The sequence below is a fragment of the Leptonychotes weddellii genome, chromosome 6, assembly GCF_054177405.1.
Source record: "Leptonychotes weddellii isolate Sample4059 chromosome 6, ASM5417740v2, whole genome shotgun sequence".
Classification (NCBI taxonomy): domain Eukaryota; kingdom Metazoa; phylum Chordata; class Mammalia; order Carnivora; family Phocidae; genus Leptonychotes; species Leptonychotes weddellii.
Window position 1 is genome coordinate 100,570,569 of NC_138374.1, and position 18,630 is coordinate 100,589,198.

Genomic DNA, 18,630 nt, shown 5'->3' on the forward strand with positions numbered 1-18,630 from the left:
TATGGGCTAGATGTGAGATGGGTATTAAAGAGGGCACTTGTGATGAGCACGGGGTGTTGTATATTCAGTGATGAATCACTGAATTCTACTCCAGAAACCAATATTGCACCGTATGTTAACTAAGTAAAATTTAAATTTAAAAAATTCCATGTGCAAAAAATTCTTCAAAAGATAAGGGGGGCATTTTTATATTTGCCCCTTGTCTCAACATCACCAAAAAGGCGCCTAATGATGTCGTAACATATTTGTTCAAATATCTCTATAAAAAGGGTGAGTCCATGTCAAACAGTACCTTGTCTTGATTATTTATCTTGAGAGTCCTACTTACTGATTTCTTTATTTCGTCTCCGTTAACACTTCAACACTGCCCCTCGATGTTGATCTTTCTGGATGTGATTGTTAGCTTCTATCACCCCAGAACACCACACTTTCGGATTTATGACTTAGGGTGTAATATTTATTTGCTTTGAGCTTTACTCTCCTTATTTGTAAAATAATGATAATACGGTGCCTAGCACCATTGTGAGAATCAAACAAATGGAATGCTTTCTAAATGAAGTGTCCTACATTTAAAAAGAATAACCATTTTAGTCTTTCTCTGCTTCCAACAGACTGAGTTGCCCACAATTCCCAATATGATGACAACTTTGTCCTTTAAAAGCAATTATTCCCTAAATAATGCACATATGATTTTAAAAAAGGTTAATATCTTTGCCATACGAATAGATCTTTTATATTCATATGAAAAAAGATAAACATGCCAATAGGAAAGTGGGAAAAGGATATAATCAGTAACTAAAAAAATATGAGTAGCAATAGCCATGTGAAAAAAACGTTCAGTGCGAGCCGATGACTTGTCTGGAAGACACAGGCAAGGGCCATCGCTCTGAAGAAAAAACAGCCTCTCCGGGGCTGTGATTTGCTCCTTACTTTTAAGATATCAGAGTCTTTAACTTGAAAATGGCAAGGCCTCTGGTATCCTGTCTTCAACATATGAAAGTTTTTTTGAAAACTCCCTTTTCCTTACCTCCCCCCAACCCCATAGTATATAATCAGCCACCCCTCACAACCCCAGGGCAGCAGCTCCTTCGCCCACGGGTCCTGTCCCTGTGCTTTAATAAACCACCATTCTGCACCCAAATAAATAAATAAATAATTTAATTTAATTTAATTAATTAAAAATACCAGAGTCTTCCTTAGTCTCTGCAGTATTTTTCTCCAGGAGGTCACAGGGAGTATGGCATCCTCTAAGAGGGGCCTGGTGTTACTGGATTTCCTCTCAATTCAGCAATTATTTACTGAACCCAAGAACAAGGCACTAATATGTTAGGAGAGAGCCAATTACACAGAAAGCCATCTCTAGCATAAGAAACAAAACCTAACGGGGGACAGGGACATTCGTAGCTCTAATACACTCCCCTCACTAACTATGCAGCCTTAGGCAAGACTCCAAGTCTCTCAGCTTCCATTTCGTCATTTATAAACTGGGGTTAACAATGGTATCTTACTCATGAGGCTGTTATAAAAATTAATTGAAATAATGTATATAAAGTATTTGGCATAGTATCAGGCAGATGATGAGCTTTCAACAAATGTTAGCTCTTGTCTCCAGTATTATTAAGTTCTGTAATAAAATTGCATGTTATTATGAGTAATTGGTTCTATAATGGATAGGTACACAGTGTCATGAGAGTATATGAGAGAAAGATTTTAATCCTAACTGAAGAACAGGAGGAGGGGTATAGACCTGGAAAGATCTCATGAAAGAGGTCAAAGTTGAAACAGGTTGTGAAGGCAAGAATTCACCAAGGAAAATGAAGGGGTCAGGGGCCTACTCTAGACCACAGGAGCAGAGCACAGAAAGTCCAGGGCATTTCCAAGAAACTGTAACAGGAGGAGAGTCTAAGGTGATGGCCATATGTGGGGCACAAGAATGTGGTCCACTGGTCTATTATGACTATTCCATTCAGAGCGCCATAGTGGGTCAGCCCTACCAGTGGTATCCAAAAATATCTTAGTTCATGCTAATTGACTCAGTGGGGTTACTTGGTAGTAAGAAGAAGGACTCTCTCCCAGGCCCACCTCCTGAGGTGTAGACCAGGTTCTGGAGAGAAGAAATCTGCTACTAATAGCTAACACTGATTAAGTATTAAATTTCTCCCAGGTACTAAGCACTTAACATTCGTGATCTGATTTAGTTTTCCCAACAATCCTACATGGTGGACAATAGTATCCTTGTTTGCCATTGGGTAATTAAGGGTATAGAAATGGGAAGTGACTTGCCTAAGGTCATAAAGATGACAAGTGATAGAAAAGGGATTCAAACCCAGATACACTGTGTAGCAGTCTGTATTTTACTACCAAGCTTTACCTATTGTGCAGAACAACAAAAGCACTCTGGACAGGGAACCAGAGAACCTCAGTGCCAGTCAAGATCTGCCACTAAATAGCTATCTATCACTTGGGCAAGTTGCTTCACTTTCTATTCTGGTTTCTTCAACGGTAACACAGAAGCCAGGCATAAGCTTCGCTTACAGTCCCTTCTACCTCAAATAATTTTTGTCATACTCTAAGACACAGCTCTGACAACTGATACACAGAACAGGGTCTTGGGGGAAATGTGGATGCTTCCCACAAGCTCTCATAACTTTGTATGTGACTTCCATGGTCACACAACTCATCCAGGAGAGTGTCATCCTAGTCATGGAGGGACTACAACTACTACTCTGGTCATTACTGGTGTTGAACATGAAATCTCTGTCTGAAGGACTGGAAAGTTCTACATGTGTTGCCAGCTACCAAGAGTCCCTTCATTTCCATCAAGATTTGTGCTGAATGCTGGATAATTTCCTTCCAAAAAGGACATTTACTGTATGCAGAATGTGTTTAACAGAATTGGTGTTTGAGCCTGGCAGACCTCATCCCAAATTCTGAACCTGCTGCTTAACAGCTTTGTGAACTTAGGCAAATTACCAAACCTCCCTGTCAGTTGCCCTATTCATAAAAGAAGATAGTAATACCTCATAGGGTCATGGTGAGGATTAAATGAGACAACATATCTCATGGCACTGACACAATCTTCAATGCATAGCACAGTCTCAATAAACTACAGCCTAAAAAAAAAAAAAACAAACCTGAAACAAACCCTACACTATTGCTATAAACTAGCCAACAGGTGTAAAGTGCGTTATGTTCTCTCAAATTCAACAGATCCAGAACCTACACTCTTTCCCTCAAAATCTCTTTGTCCTGCATTCTCCACCAGCCACGTGGTGGCTCAATTCAGAAATCCAGAAGCAGTCCAAGAGATTTCCCTCTTATTTCCGCCCCCAGCCCACACTCAAGACACACCCACACAGTCACCAAGTCATGCGCATCCTGTGTAACCAGCACCTGTTGGGTCTGGCCCATCCTGTCCACTGTCATGCCGCTGTACCCCTTCGGGTGGGCCTCGCTGCTTCTCTGCTTTGCTCCTAAAGTATCTCCCTGCCTCCAGGCTTGTTTCTCTATATATTTTCTGCAGGATGATCATCTTCAATTGCAAACTGGTCATCTTCCCTGCTTAAAACTTGAGAACCTCCCACAAGCTTCTGGAATCAGGCTTAAACTCATCAGCTTAGCCCATCTGATGAGCCCTTTGTGACAAGCCTCTGCCTTTGCCTCTAGTTCCATCTCCTTTACTTTCCCTGATGTAATTCACTCAAGTCAGAATGGCCTTCTACACCTTCTTAACTACCAACCTGTTGGGATGTCCTTCCTTTTTCTTCTAGCCAACGACTACTCATTCTTTCAAAGTATACATCAATGGCAACTTCTTCACTTGGCCTTGACGGATCCTTGCCCCTTCTAATTTAAATGCTCGACCTGTGCTGTCTCTCCACCTCAACTACAAGCTCCTTGAGGGTAACAGCTCTCTGTCCTTGTCTGATATCCTTGGTTCCTGGTAGCAGGTGACATACATCGAGAACTCAGTAACACTGGATGCATGAATAAATGAATTTCTATGGTTGATTCCAGGGTCAGAATCCTGGCAGGAAAATTACTGTGCAGTTCACCTACACACAAGTCAGGTCTGAGAAATACTCAGGTGCCAACTTCTAATATACAAAGAGAAGCAAGGGCAGGTGATTCAGGAGATGCAAAGTTTAATACTGAAGGTACATCTGTTGGTGTCCTCCTTGTGGACAGGACCTAGGTCTTACTCACTTTTGTATCCTTAACAATGCCTTGCAAGATAGTAGGCACTCAAAATATGTGATATAAATCTTAAAAAATATATATGACATATATGAATATTATAAAAATAGCTTTTGATAGGGCTAAAATTCTGGATCTCCTTGAACTTAGATTCCATTACATGTATTTTGAATTATTTCCTTAATATATTGACAATCTCCTTATTTTATTTATCTTTGTAATCTCAGTCTAGCAAAGTGTCTAGTGCATAGCAAATATTCAATAAATATTTATGGAATTGCACTAAATTGTCAAACCCACTCAGCAAATGAGTTTGGTGTCAAGACAGACAGACAACTGTCCCCTTGCTTGTTATGGGAGCCACTCCATTCACATAAGAGATGCAACCAGAAGAATTCCTCCTCTAATATGGAAAGCTCACCATTCCCCATTAGTCCTTAGGGCAACAGGACCTGGACAGTGGGTCTTGGCATTTTCTACCTTGTATGAACCAGGTCACATTGTTTACATGAAGACCAGTGTGTGTGAGTAAGTGTGTGTGTCCATGCATGTACAGATTCAAACTTGCACCAAAGTCCGTATGGACAGGGCGATATTCTAGGCTAACCGTTGGCCGCCTTTCTCTAGTTGTGTCACGTTGAGTGCTAGTATCCCTGAATGGAGGCCACCTGGTATATTAAAAAAATACATGGAAGCAAAGAAGCTTTGAAAACTATGACATGCTTTACATACATGAGGTTTCCAATTGCTCCCCATGTGCATTTGTAAGCAGTCTCTGGCCTGCCTGCCCCTGTCCCAGTTTGGAGACAACACAACTACTCCCCCAAGCCTACCTTCCCCTCTTTCCAGAAGCCCTGGGATCAGTGGATGGAGGCAATGGGCTAGCTCAGGGTCATCCTCTGTTTGTGTGAGCCTTCTGCACTGCAACCCTGTGCTTATGCAGCCCTGGTTTGTTTCCATGGAGACAGGAAGCTCTGCTTCTCTTCAAGCCTAAGCTAATGGTTTTCATCAAATCCCATTTCCTCTGAGACTAGTAAAAATGCTGCAATGCTTCTATCCATACTTCCTCTTTAAATACACCGAAGCTGACAGCCCTCCCCTCCCTGAGTCCCCTGCCCCTGAGATGGGTGCCTCAGCCATTGCCACACTGAGCGTCCTGTGGGCCATGAGCACTGGTGTAGGCTACCTGCCCCCTCTTGCCCACACTCATCTTGTCACTTGCCAACACAGGGGCTCCTCCTTCCACTGCCTTCTTTCTCTGCTTTAGAAAAGCCTTGGGCACATAACATTCGAACTGCCTACAGGGCACAGGGAACATGTCCCCTGGAAATAAAACATCAGAGCTTTTCTCTGGCTCTCAAGTGCAACTCCCAACCAAACACTTCCTCCAAAGAGAAAGCCAACATCCCCTCATCCAGAGGCATGTGAGAACCAGACCAAGCAGAACGGAGCTTCCTTGGCCCCTTTATACACAGAACTAGCTGCTGCTGAACCCTCTGCAGACACCAGTAAAACCCCTTATGTGTTGAGCATCAGAATGTGAAAAAGAAACCGGGACAGAAATATTTCAGTCCTAGCCTGTAAGGCCACTATTGTTAACACTCCTTGAAATGTCAGAATTTATTCACACCAGCTGTTCCCAGCTGCTGTTGTCACTTCCTAGGCTTCTCCAGAAGCGCTAAGGAGACATATGCCATTCTAGGTCTGTTTCATCTCCCAACCTGAGGAGGCTGTCTCCCCATTAGAGAGGAGTCGATGGCCTCAAAGCCAATTCAAGCCAAACATCACAGGCTGCTACTCAGATGACAGTCACCTAGACCTAACAGGTGGAGAAAATGAACGTCAATATTATCAAAGGGTATAAGAGCTAATGGCTGCTCCATCCCAGACCCCAGGCTAGGCCTCTGCCTATGAGAGACAATGCTATCCCATTTTACAGAGGAGGAAGTGGGCTCAGAGTAACCGGTCCAGATGTACAATGCTGGTAAGTGGCAAGATAAGGGTCTCACTCATGACTGTCACATGCCAAAGACCATGCTTCCCCCAATGTGCCACTCTTTCCCATCTGGAGAAGGATGCAAGAGAACTAAAAGGTGTGACTCCAAACCAGAGCTGGTCCATCAGAGTGGATACGGTTAGATGTAAGAATTGTCCTGGAGGGCAGTGCTCTGTCCTATGTCCAGCTCTGTTAAAATATATCTTGAACCCATATTGAAGCCTTTTCTGGAACACCAATGATTTGTTAGCATGGCATCTACTTTTCTCCCTCTTCAAATAGTAAGAACAGGACTTGAATTTTCTAAATTAACACACGGACACACTTTGGAAACAAGTAAGGATAAAGATCAAGTAAGATTACATAAATAAGAGATATTCCCTCTGTAGAAATACATGAAGAATGAAGTCGGTGGTCAGGCCCCTTGCGTAAGCAGTCACTGAGAGAGAGCATCTGAGTTGTAGGTACAGGCTATATGAAGCGAATTACCTATAGCAGTGCTTGCACATAAAGGATGCCAATGAATGCTCACTGAATGAGTACATATATAAGAAGTTCCATTGTGTCTTAGAACTTTCCCCTCAAGATACACGGTATTACAAACGCCTTCACAATGTCCCCTGCTTTTACTTCATAACCATTTCACAAGTCACCATAGGCTCTCAGTACCACATGCTTGGACTAGTATGGTTGTTTCCTCCTTAATCCTAGTGAATCTGGTCTCTCTCCATGCCAATTCTTCCCCAATGATGCTAGATGAATGGTCTTATATACTCCTTTCATCCTACACTTTATGTAAGTGCAGCATTTTTACTTTAAAATTGTATTTCTATTTTTCTTAAAGTGATGCACATTGAGTTTTAAAGTCAAATATTTTAAAAAGACTTATCATGAAGAGATAGCCATCCACTGCCTCACCCCTCCCCACCCCTAATTCTCGTTCCCCAGAAACCATCACTTGTAATTTTTACCTGTATTTTTTTCTGGTATTCATTTCCAATTTTCCAAGTATTATACTTACACAACTGGTATTTCTTTATCTTTCCATTTTAGATACTGCTTAAAGACTCTTACTGTGAAAACTAAGATTTTAGTCTTTGACGTTCCCTCCCCTTCCCCATATTTACCTTCCCCCTTTCTCTCAAGTCAATTATAGCACCATAAGGGGCCATCTCACAATCCAGTGTTAACAATGAAAATCCGGTTGACAGCTGCAGAGAAAACTTACTATGCTTATATTCCTTTAGTGGTAACCCTTTTGTATTTTGTGGAATTGCTTAGATGGAGGTATGTGCATACAAATACATATATCAATATATAATGTTTATATATAATGCAAACATATTTGTATATATTTTATAAATATGATTATATATAATCTTCACAAAACCATTAAACTTTTCTGAATATAGTATATGTCAGGGAATATACTTGTTTCATTATTTCCATAAAGATACTACTCTTAGAGCTCTCTATCACCCTATTCAAATCTGAACTTGCTGCTCTTTCGACTTCCCCTCATCATCTTGGAATCCCCTTTGCCTCTCTCCTCTATTGAATCCCTTGTTTGCATGAATATCATGTCCTTCTCATTCTTCAATTAATTCCTTATTTTTAGGAATTAGTGACTCACATTCTGCAGTAACTTCTTCAGAAAGAGTGTCCCAAAATACTGCTATTCCATTCTTACAAATTACTGCTATTTTGGCTGGGTATAGAATTCCACCTTGGAAATTTTTTTCCTTCAAAAAGTTTTAGGAACTTCTCTGTTCATTTCTAACTTTCAGTATCAATGAGAAACCCAAAGCCGCCCTAATTCTTGATTTTGCATTGGCAAAATATATCGCCTTCCCAATAACCAGAAGCTTTTAGAATATTATCTTTATTCAGATGCTCTGAAATTTTGTGATGACTTTATCTTGCTGTGGTCTCTTTTCATTAGTTGTGTCAACTGCTCAGTGGGCAGTTTTTTATTACTTAATTCATTTGTTTCCTTTTATCTCTCTCTATACCTGCCTCCCCTCTCTCTGCCATACAAATTACCATTACAATATACTGGTTTCCCCGAGTATCTGAAATTTCATTTTACACCACTTCACTTTCATGAAAAAACCCACATTAGTACCTATTTTCGATAACTGAAAAAAATTCAAAGAGCATTTTTGCCTTTATGAAATGGTAATTGCTTCTTTGCTTCATGTCATATTGGTTTATGAAAGGTTTCATAAGAATGCTCTACTTTCAATTCAACACCAAAAAAAAAAAACACCCCAAAAAATCATACTAAAAAATGGACAGAGGACCTGGATAGACATTTGTCTAAAGACAATGCACAGATGGCCAACAGACCCATGAAAAGATGCTCAACATCACTAATCAAAGAAATGAAAATCAAAAACACAATGAGATATCACATCACACATATATCAGAATGGATAGTAGCAAAAGGATAAGAAATATGTGTTGGTGAGAACATGGAAAAAAGGGAACCCTCATATACTGTTGGTAGGACTATAAGTTGGAGCAACTACGGTGGAAAACAGTATGGAGGTTCCTCAAAAATTTAAAAATAGAAATACCATATGATCCATTATTGCACTACTAGGTATTTATCCGAAGAAAACAAAAACACTAATTTAAAAAGATATAAGCACCCCTATGCTTACAGTAGCACTATTTGCAATAGCAAAGATATAGAAGCAACACAAGTGTCCATCCATAGAGGAAAGGATAAAGAAGATGTGGTATATATAGAAAATGGAATATTACTTTTTCATTCAAAAGAATGAGGTCTTGTCATTTGTGACAACACAGATGGACCTAGAGGGTATTATGCTAAGTGAAATAAGCCAGACAGAGAAAGACAAATACAATAGGATTTCACTTATATGTGGAGTATAAAAAATAAATGAACAAACAAACAAAAACCAGATTCTTAAATACAGAGAACTGGTGGTTGCCAGAGAGGGGAAGTGAGTGGGGGGATGGGCAAAATGATAAAAGGACTGAGTTACAAACTTCTAGTTATAAAATAAACCATGAAGCCAAATAGTACTGTTTAGGGAATGTAATCAATAATACTGTAATAATGTTGTATGGTGACAGATGGTGACTACATGGTAAGCACCAGGTAATGTACAGAATTGTCAAATCAATAGGTTGTACATTTGAAACCAATTTAACATTGTATTTTAATTATATTTCAATAAAAAACAAAGAATGTTTTACTTTCAGATAGCAAGAGAAATTTGTATTCAATGTATACTTTTTATTTGAATGCATTCTTACAAACTATGTATTGTGTGTGCATGTATTTTTTATTTATGTGGGTGATATTATACCATGCTATTTCTTGTTTTCATTAAACTATGCTTTTAAATTACTCTATGTTGCCATGTGTATATGGTATTTGTTGCTCCTAATTGGGCTAGTATGTCATGGTGTGCATCCAACAGCTTACCTATCTACCCTCCCAATTATGGATGTCTAGGTTCTCCAACTCCCCATCACCAAAAACCACTGCTGGAAAGAATATCCTTGCACATGTTTCCACAGACCTTTTACTCTGGCAAGGTGTGTTTACTGATTCTGGAAATATTTTTAGTATTTTTCTTTGTAAATTTCTCCCTCTCCACTTCCCTGTTCTCTTTATGGAACTCTTAATAGTTGAATGATGGATGAACACTTTGATTTTCTTATTTTTGTTCTACTTTCTAGGTGATTTCATTAATTTCATATTCCAACCATTTACTACATTATTTTCATTACATGTTTACATTTTTACATTAATTCATGTTACATTAATATAAATTTTGCATTATTTATTTTACATTAATCCCCAAGGGCTCTTCTTAATGGCTAAATTTTCCTTTTTAAATAGCAATGTTATTTTGTGGATAAAATTATTTCTCTTCTATCTCTGCTGATATCAATCATGCTTTTTAAATCTTTTGCTCCCTGCATCATTCATATTCCCTCTAAATCCTTTTTTCTATGTATTATTTTATTTTTGTCTTTTGTTTTGGACATTTTCTTCAAATGCTGATGATCCCTAGCTGTGCATTAATATTTAAGAGCAAGTCTCAAAAGTCTTATTGGAAACTCGTGTGTATAGCTGGAGCTTCTAGAATGATGAGTGTAGTGGGTTGAATGCCCCTGCCAAAAAAAAAAATATGTCCACATCCTAATTCCTGGATCCTATGAATGTTACCTTATTTGGAAAAAGAGTCCTTGCAGATGCAATTAAGTTAAGGGTCTTGAGATGAAAAGGTCACCCTGGAATATACAAGTGACCCTAAATCCAGTGACAAGTATCCTCATAAGAAAGAGGCCCAGGGAGATTTTAGACAAAAGAGAAGGAGGCAATGTGACCACAGAGGAAGAGACCAGGGTAATGCAGCCACTAGCCAAGGAATACTTGCAGAGTCGCCAGGGACTGGAAGAGGAAGGAAATAAATTCTCCCCTCGAGCCCTCACAGGGAGTAATGCCCTGCCAGATTTTGGATCTCTAGCCTCCAGAACTGTGAGAGAATTAATTTCTTTCATAGTGTGAAGCCACCTAGTTGTGTTAATTTGTTGCAGCAGCCATAGGAAACTAATAGGAGCCTCACTGAGGGTGATGGGTGGGAGCCATTTCTCTGTCCATCCTCAGATATCAACATACATAAGATTCTTCTCTTAAGATGGACAGTTTCCCCACAGAGGAATCCTACTAACCCTTACCAGATTGATCCACTTTTATGAGTCAACAGTAGATGTGGGCTGGGAGCATAATGTTCAGTTTGTGGACTTCACTACAATACATCACCCCTACCCTCAGAAGTACCTGATTTACCATTGCAAATTTCTGATTCAGCCTCTACAGAGACAGGATGTCTTCTGACTTTGGCTGGGGTGGGGGGTTGGGCGGGGCATATACCTGTCAGAAGTGTTTGGGGGTAAAGATCTAGGATGTTGGGCAAGAGGGCATCTAAGTGTTCCTTATGAGGACTTTTGACCAATCCTCTTGTTTTTAGTGCCACCCATACTTCATCTCTCAGACATACGTGGTACCTTGAATTCCCGAGCCTCTCCAGGACTGTGCAAGCTTCTGAAGGACAATCATTTTGCCTTTTTATTGGCATTCCTCACCAAAGGCAATTAAACCTCAGCTTTCCCACCACTAGATCAGTTACCATTTACTCTCTGCCTTCAAAACTTTTATTGACATCTCTCATCTTTGTCATTTCCTCTCTTGTTCTATCACTATGCCCTTCTTAAAATTTATTTCCTGTGTTAGTAGAGTTACAAGACATAACAAACTTGGTTCAATCTGCTATGCTGAAACAGAAGCACCACCATCTAATTTCCACCTGAAGAACTTATGCTACTCAGAGAAGAAATTAAGTCCAGTTTTGCTTAGAAAAATCTAAGACCCTCTAAAATCGACCCCTGTAATAGCCCCAATTTTATATTTTTCATTTCCCAAAGTAAAGTATCAGCTCTAGATAAGTCAGGTTGCATAACATTCTTTTCCCACTAGAATCTGAGTCCCATTTCTTCAATTTTGCTTATGGTATAGTGCTCTCCTTCCTGGAATGTTCACTCACATATATTCTATTTTATCCTATTACATCTTGTACATGCAAGCAAAAGCCCAGTCCTTTATGAAGCCATTCCTGATAACTTCAGACTAAATAGATTTGTTCCTTCCACCAAATGATCAATAGCTTATATTAGTAAGTAAAAGAATTTCCATTCCCTGTTTCAAGTGTGTTGTCCTGTCTACAAAATATGATTTTCTTTTTTTTTTTTTTTTAAGATTTTATTTATTTATTGAGAGAGTGAGAGAGAGAATCCCATGCAGACTCCATGCTGAGCACAGAGCCCGATGCAGGGCTCAATCCCATTACCCCAAGATCATGACCCCAGCTGAAATCAAGAGTGGGACACTTAACCAACTGAGCCACCCAGGTGCCCCACAAAGTACAATTTTCTTAAGAGACTTTGTGTGCTCTTTGCAATGCTTACCATGGCACTGGACACTGAGTCCTTGCTGACTGAGGTACACTAATCCAAGCTACAAATATGGGATTTGATGTTCAATAAAGACAGAATAATAACCTTTGAAGGTAAAGATTACATCTTATTCAACTTTATATCCCTCGCAACCAGCACAGTGTTTGACAAAGAAGGTCTATGACTGTTGAATGACTGAATGAAAAGATGGATGGATACATGAACTCTCACTAGATATCATGTTCAATGTTGCACGTGGTTTAAATACTTGTTAACTCCTAAGAAAAATAAACATGATTAGAACAATGTTCAGTACTGTATCCGCAGCTGCTAGAATAGCACTTGGCACATTGGGGCTGCTCAGTAGATGTCTTCTAAAAGAACGTTAGATGAATGAATTGGTCGGTAGTCAGGAGCACTGGTTTACAGTTCAAAGAAGTTAGGAGGAGAGAGGAACGTCTGGCTTACCCGGAGAGCACTCCCAGAACTAGGTTGAGAACAAAGAAGGATCCAATGATGATGAGGGGGATGAAATACAGCCAGTTCCAGGTGGCTCCTAAGGCATCATTGGTCTGAAAGAAAGAAAAATTGTTCCTTAATGTTCTACCGAAACCATCTGCCAGAAGGAGGCCTCCCTTCCCGAAGCTTCACATCCATGGTGAAACAAGCACAAGGTAATACAATTAACACTGCCTGCTTCATTCCCGATTTGGTGTTACTGTGGGTTAACTCCTAGTCCACCATGTAAAGAGGAAAGGACACCGCATGAGCCTCACGCGATATCCTGAGCAGGAATTGTCCAACACCCTCACGTAACAGCTGAGATAACTGAATCCAGAGAGGTCAAGTACTTTTCCAAGATCATGCAAACAATTACAGGTTTTATAGTGTTTGGTGATGTCAGTTCCAAGCTTTTGCAGTCTAAACTGGACAAATTCTCAAAAAGTCAGAGGCAAGCTAGGTCTATCGGTCTATTCCATGGATGCTGGCAAGAGCCTTGACAGGGCTGCTTGGGAGACATTAGTGTCCTCCACATCCTGCTCAGCCCTTGATCCTCAGCTCTGGCTTGCTTTCTTCTATCAGAGTCCACTAGTACAGAGCAGGCTCAGGCTTGACCCCAGCAAGGCTCTGGACAGAACAAGGAATCAGTCTGAAGAGCGATCTCTTCCTCTCTCTCTAATGCTAACACACAGTGAAGTGAAAAGTGCTTGGCAATTCATATTCTGGATTTTTATACTACAAGTGAGATGCAAGGCCCTTGAATGGTGGGGGTTTGACGGAGGATTAGACCACATGGCTTAGCCAAAGGCAGCAACTCTTGGAACGGTGCCTTATTAGGACCTAGAAACAGTTTGGGAACATTTTGAAAACTCTAACACTTGAGCCTCTCAACTAAACTTCACTTTGACTCTCTCTCCCCATAGTATCAACTCCAGATCTTTCTAGATAGTCTCCTTGAATCGCATTTTACGTATGCAGGGCTTTGAAATCCTCCCATTCCCACACCGGCCCCTCACACGCAAACTTTAATACCCATTTGAAACAGTTAAAAGATATTTTATTCTCAGTTCACTGGAGAAACAAGGCCAAAGTCAAATGCCATGCCTAAAATTCACAGGCTAAATTAGTAAAATTAAGATCTGAACTCAGAATATCTATGGCAAAGTGCTCCTTTGTCCCTGTGATTTACCTTTTTCTCCCTCTTGCTACTCAACTTTGCAAACATATTTTGACTCATTGTTCTCATGCTTTCCGTGGACTTCTAGGGCATTCTATCTTTTCTCTCAAAATTACCTAATTTTCTTTCTGCCTCCCATTCAAATATGTCAGTACACAGAATATAGCTTCCCACTGTTCGTGGAAGCTATCACCGTATAGATTTTTCCATTAAAAATAGCTTTTAAGGCAACCTCTTTCACCAAACTTGTGTCTTCGTCTTGTCCCCACACTGTTCAGAGACAGATGACTGCAAATGAAGCAGAATATAAATTAAAAACAAACACCTGCTGAACTGGATGGGGCAAAGGTGGGGATCTGCCGATTTCAGTGTGCATACGATCTAACTCTTTAGTTCAACCAGGTCTGGTCAGTTAAGTGCAAGCAGGGAAGATGCGGACCAGACCTCAGAGAAAACTGCTCCTGATTATCAGAAAGAAGATGTAGAAAAACTAGACACTGAGGGCCAGCCACAAGGGATTTTAATGAACATAGGAAGCTGTTTTTTCGGAGACAGTTAAGACATGGTCCTTCCTGTAAGCTGAAGGATGGATTACATGACCCTTGTATAAATAGCTCTATCTTTATTCATGATTACAAATGCTACATTTTGTAAAGACTGTAAAGACTCACCAGTGGCGCACCTGACCAACAAGTTTCATCTACTATATGGCTTAGCCAGTGCCCCCCGCCCCCAGCATTCCTTGGCAGCAAGGACCGAGTCTGCTCCCAACACCCAGATCAGGGTTCAGCTGTCAATACACCTGGGTTGGTACCAGCCATGGCAAAGATGAAACATGCTGTTAAGGTGTCTTTGGTCCCAGGAGGGACTGAGCTACAGTTTGAGGATGGCTAGAGCAATTTCAGTTGGGGGATGATTTGCCAGGGAGGCTGTAGAGTGAAGAGCATTTCCCAAATAGTGTTCTCCTTGCTAGGCATCTGTAAGACGTTAATGTGTTCTGTGGAAAATGAGCTTCTGTAACCAAAGGAACTTAGGAAACACAACAGATTATATTTTCCCCTTAGCCTGTGAGAAGACTCATGAAAGAAATATTACTAACTTCAATATCATTTCATATACTGCCTGGATTATGAAACCCACTTTTTTGAAGGAAATCTTTTAACATATGAGGAAATACAGCCTGTGAAATGCAGGGATGAAAGGACTCTCCTCATGGACCAAAAGTCTGGAACACACTCCTCAATTCTTCCAGAAAAAAACAAGGACAGACAGTGTCTCTTTATCCATGTGTTGTGAGAATGCTTTGGCTTTGGTTTAACCCACCTTAAGGCAAGAAACTTAACTGTTCATTTCTATACCTGGTACCTAGTGAAGTGGTTGGCACATGAAGTATTTGTCAACTAACCAATACACGACCACAATTTGAATAAGAGGATTCTCGTGCTTAAAACGTACCCCCCAAAATTGTTCATTCTGATATTCCCCTCAGGCTTTGTCTGAATTGTTTTTTAAGAAAAATTGTCATCCACTATGACATCAGGCCCTGTTTGATGAGAAAAAGAGGAGGAAGGGGAAGAGAAGGAGAAAAAGAAAGGCTAGGAGGACACCAGGGCCAGCGGCATTATACCCTGGGGGTCATTACAGATGACTGACGGTATAAAGATTCTTCTGGAGAAGGCAGCTTGACAGCTCCCCGAGATTATTCACAAACCTTTTAAGAGACTTGCCGCACCCTTTCTACACTTCTCTCCTCTCCCTCAGGTTTCCTCCTGGTTACTCCCCTCCCATCTTACCCCACTAGGAGGCCACACCCTCACCTCACATGCCTGTCAATGGATCAATGACAAATCCAGTAGGACAAGGGGACATAACTCAGCAGGAAGGGGGCAAAGGACTTCAAATTTCCCTCCTCCAAAATGGCAAGTTTCTTTCTGATGCTAATTAGAACTTCAATCTCCTTCTGATTCATCATTATTAAAAAAGAAGAAAGTAATCAACAACTCTCCAGTGAGCAAGTGCCCTGAAGCCACGTGAGGTGGGAGTCAGAAGGCCAAGGACAAAGTAGCCAGTGCGGCCTCAGAGTTGTGACTGTGTTTTCTCCCAAGAGTCCATGTGTCTGTGTCACAGTGGGAGGGGACAAGGACTAGGGCTGCCAAGGTGAGAAGCAGTTGCTCTCTGCTCCTGTCTCCAAACCCTTCCGCTTCTGCGACTCCAACAAGCCACTTGCCTGGGGCGTCACCACACTCTACCTTCCCTCGCGCATCTTCCTTCAGGAATCGGAGGCAGCCATGCTAAGTACTCTGAGCAAGATGCTGGGGAAGGAGGCCCACAGCCTTCTGAACGTGTTCCACTGGATTCTGGCCCAAGAGTCTCACAGTGGAACCTCCCCTGCCCAGCCTGCTGTGGTGGAGCAGCTAAAGATAAACCAGGCTTCTCTCTTCAGAGAAGGATGCCCGAGCAGCGTCTTCATTCCCCACCATTCATGGGACACCTACTCTTTGTCAGCCGTTACAGAAGAGTGTTCTTCTTTGTGGCAATGTCCTCCTAGTGAAGGCAGATTCTCCACCCACCCAACCCAGCCAAGCCAAGCCCCTCGACCGGCAGGCTGGCCGCTCTCTGTCTTTCTCACCTGCTGACTCCCCAAGTGACACACACACACACACACACACACACACACACACACACGTACATGTGCACGTGACGAGGGTAATGACAGACAGAGAAAGCAGTCGGGGGTGGCAGCCCACCTGCACAGGGAGTGCCTGGTGGTACCAGTCCTGACACCGTGAAATGTGTTCCTTTGGGAACCTGCCTAATTGGGGGTGGTGAGTGCACCCACTCCCTGCGTAAACAGGCACGCATGGCAATTATCACATTAATCTCTGGAGGACTGGGGGAAATGGTAGAAGGTGGGGTGGGAGGAACAGGATTGAAGAGAAACATGAGGATGGAGACAGCAAGATGAGGGGGGGGCGGTTCCCGTGGTTCTCCTGGACTAAAGCTGCAGAAGCAGAGCTAGGCTCTCACTCTTGGAAGCAGGTCTCTATCAAGGTTCCACAGGGCTCTGGAAAAAATGCTGAGGGGCCTCTTCTATGTACATGCCTTTCACAGAGCAAATCTGACCAAAGAGGCTGAATGAGCTGGGGCTGGGAATAAGGAGGATATGGATTCTAGAGTCCTTTCAGGAAAAAAGAGTGTCTGTGGGACACACCTGCTTTCCAGGCTGGAGACAGCATCTGCTGGCAAGCCTGGGCTGGCCTACAGCGAGGTTTCTCAGCCTGGACACTGCTAGCATCTTGGGCTGGATAATTCTTCATTGTGGGCTAACTCCGGATAATGCTATCCTGTGGGGTACATTTGCAGGATCGCTAGGTTCTACCCACTAGATGCCAGTGGCACTCCCCCAGCTGTAACAACCAAAGGTGTTTCTGGAATTGCCAAATGTCCTCAGGGGTAAAAAGTTTCCAGTTGAGAACTACAGGCTGAGACGCTCTGTCCCCAGAGTTTTTTGAAATCACCAACTGATCTCAGGTCAAGACATGGTTGGAAACACCACCTGAGGCTGCCAAAAAGACCAGGCCATTCATCTCGGTAAAAGCATCTGTCCAAGGCCTCCGCTGACCACCCTAGGAAAAAGAAGTTCAGGGAGGGCAAGCATGGGGAAGGAAAGGGACAGAAGCCAAAGACCGACTCCACCAAGTACCACCTTCCCTAAGGGCAGCACACCAGACATTCCCCAGCTGACAGCCTCCCTTTGCCTCTGCTTCATCCCAGCTCTGGGGCCTACAGCTCCTCTTCCACCCCAAGGGACTTGGAGCTCATGCTGCAGAGCTGAAAGGCCATATTTTGTTCCACACATTTGTGGAGCACGTACTTTGTGACAGTCTCCTAGGTGTTGGGGATAAACAATGAGCAAAACAGCCACAGGCCCTAGCCCTTGTGAATCACAGCATATTTAACCCGCGTTAAATAGATCAGCACACACACACGTGCCCTTGACCTGTGGGCTATGAAAGGGCCATGGTGGGCAGGGATGAGAAGGGGCATCTGATCTGGTCCAGGGGGTCAGGAAAGGATGCGCTGAAGCTTTCGGAGAAAAGAGTCACATGACCGTGGCTGAGACAGCAGAGGCCAGAAAAGCAGGGAAAAGGTTCATTATGAAGCGGAAACAAAAAGGAGAGAAAAGTGAAGATGAAGGAGTGCCATGAAGTGGGGGACACAGGAGAAGAGAAATGAGGGTGGGGAGGCCCTCTCGGAATGAACTCCCATCACCCTGTGAGAGCAGCCTCCGCACTCCTAGGCGGGCATTATCCTGAAACATCTATGAATTGTGAGGGCACCCCTTGATGGGTTTTCTGCCAAGTGTACATAATTGTGCGACCAGCAGCCAGATAACCCCAGTGCTTCCCTCCTACCCTATCCTAGGCACCATCTCCCTCTCCTCAAATCTACCATTATCCTGACTTCTATCATCAGCAGTTATGTCGGCCTAATTGGAAATCACATTTGAGCATTTCCCTGCAAATGCTGAGCCATCCACACTCCCTCTTTGCTCAGGACCGAGATGTGCTCAGGATTTACATTCAGAATAGCCCTCTCCCACCTGGCCTCCTCCCCTGCTCCCTAACTGGCTCTCACCTGCCTGGATGGGGCAAATCCTGTGTTGCCCCCCCCTCCCTAACTGGCTCTCACCTGCCTGGATGGGGCAAATCCTGTGTTGCCCCCCATCCCCAGCTGGCTCTCACCTGCCTGGATGGGGCAA

General features: G+C 42.4%; 1 protein-coding gene across 1 annotated transcript in view; it reads right to left on the reverse strand.

Moving 5' to 3' along the window:
• The window catches only part of CACNA1E (calcium voltage-gated channel subunit alpha1 E), a 290,904-nt gene that overhangs the window by 127,621 nt on the left and 144,653 nt on the right, over positions 1-18,630 (reverse strand). The window contains exon 7 of the mRNA XM_081823197.1: positions 12,659-12,762. Coding sequence (XP_081679323.1) covers positions 12,659-12,762 — 104 coding nt within the window. The remainder of the gene's footprint in view (positions 1-12,658; positions 12,763-18,630) is intronic.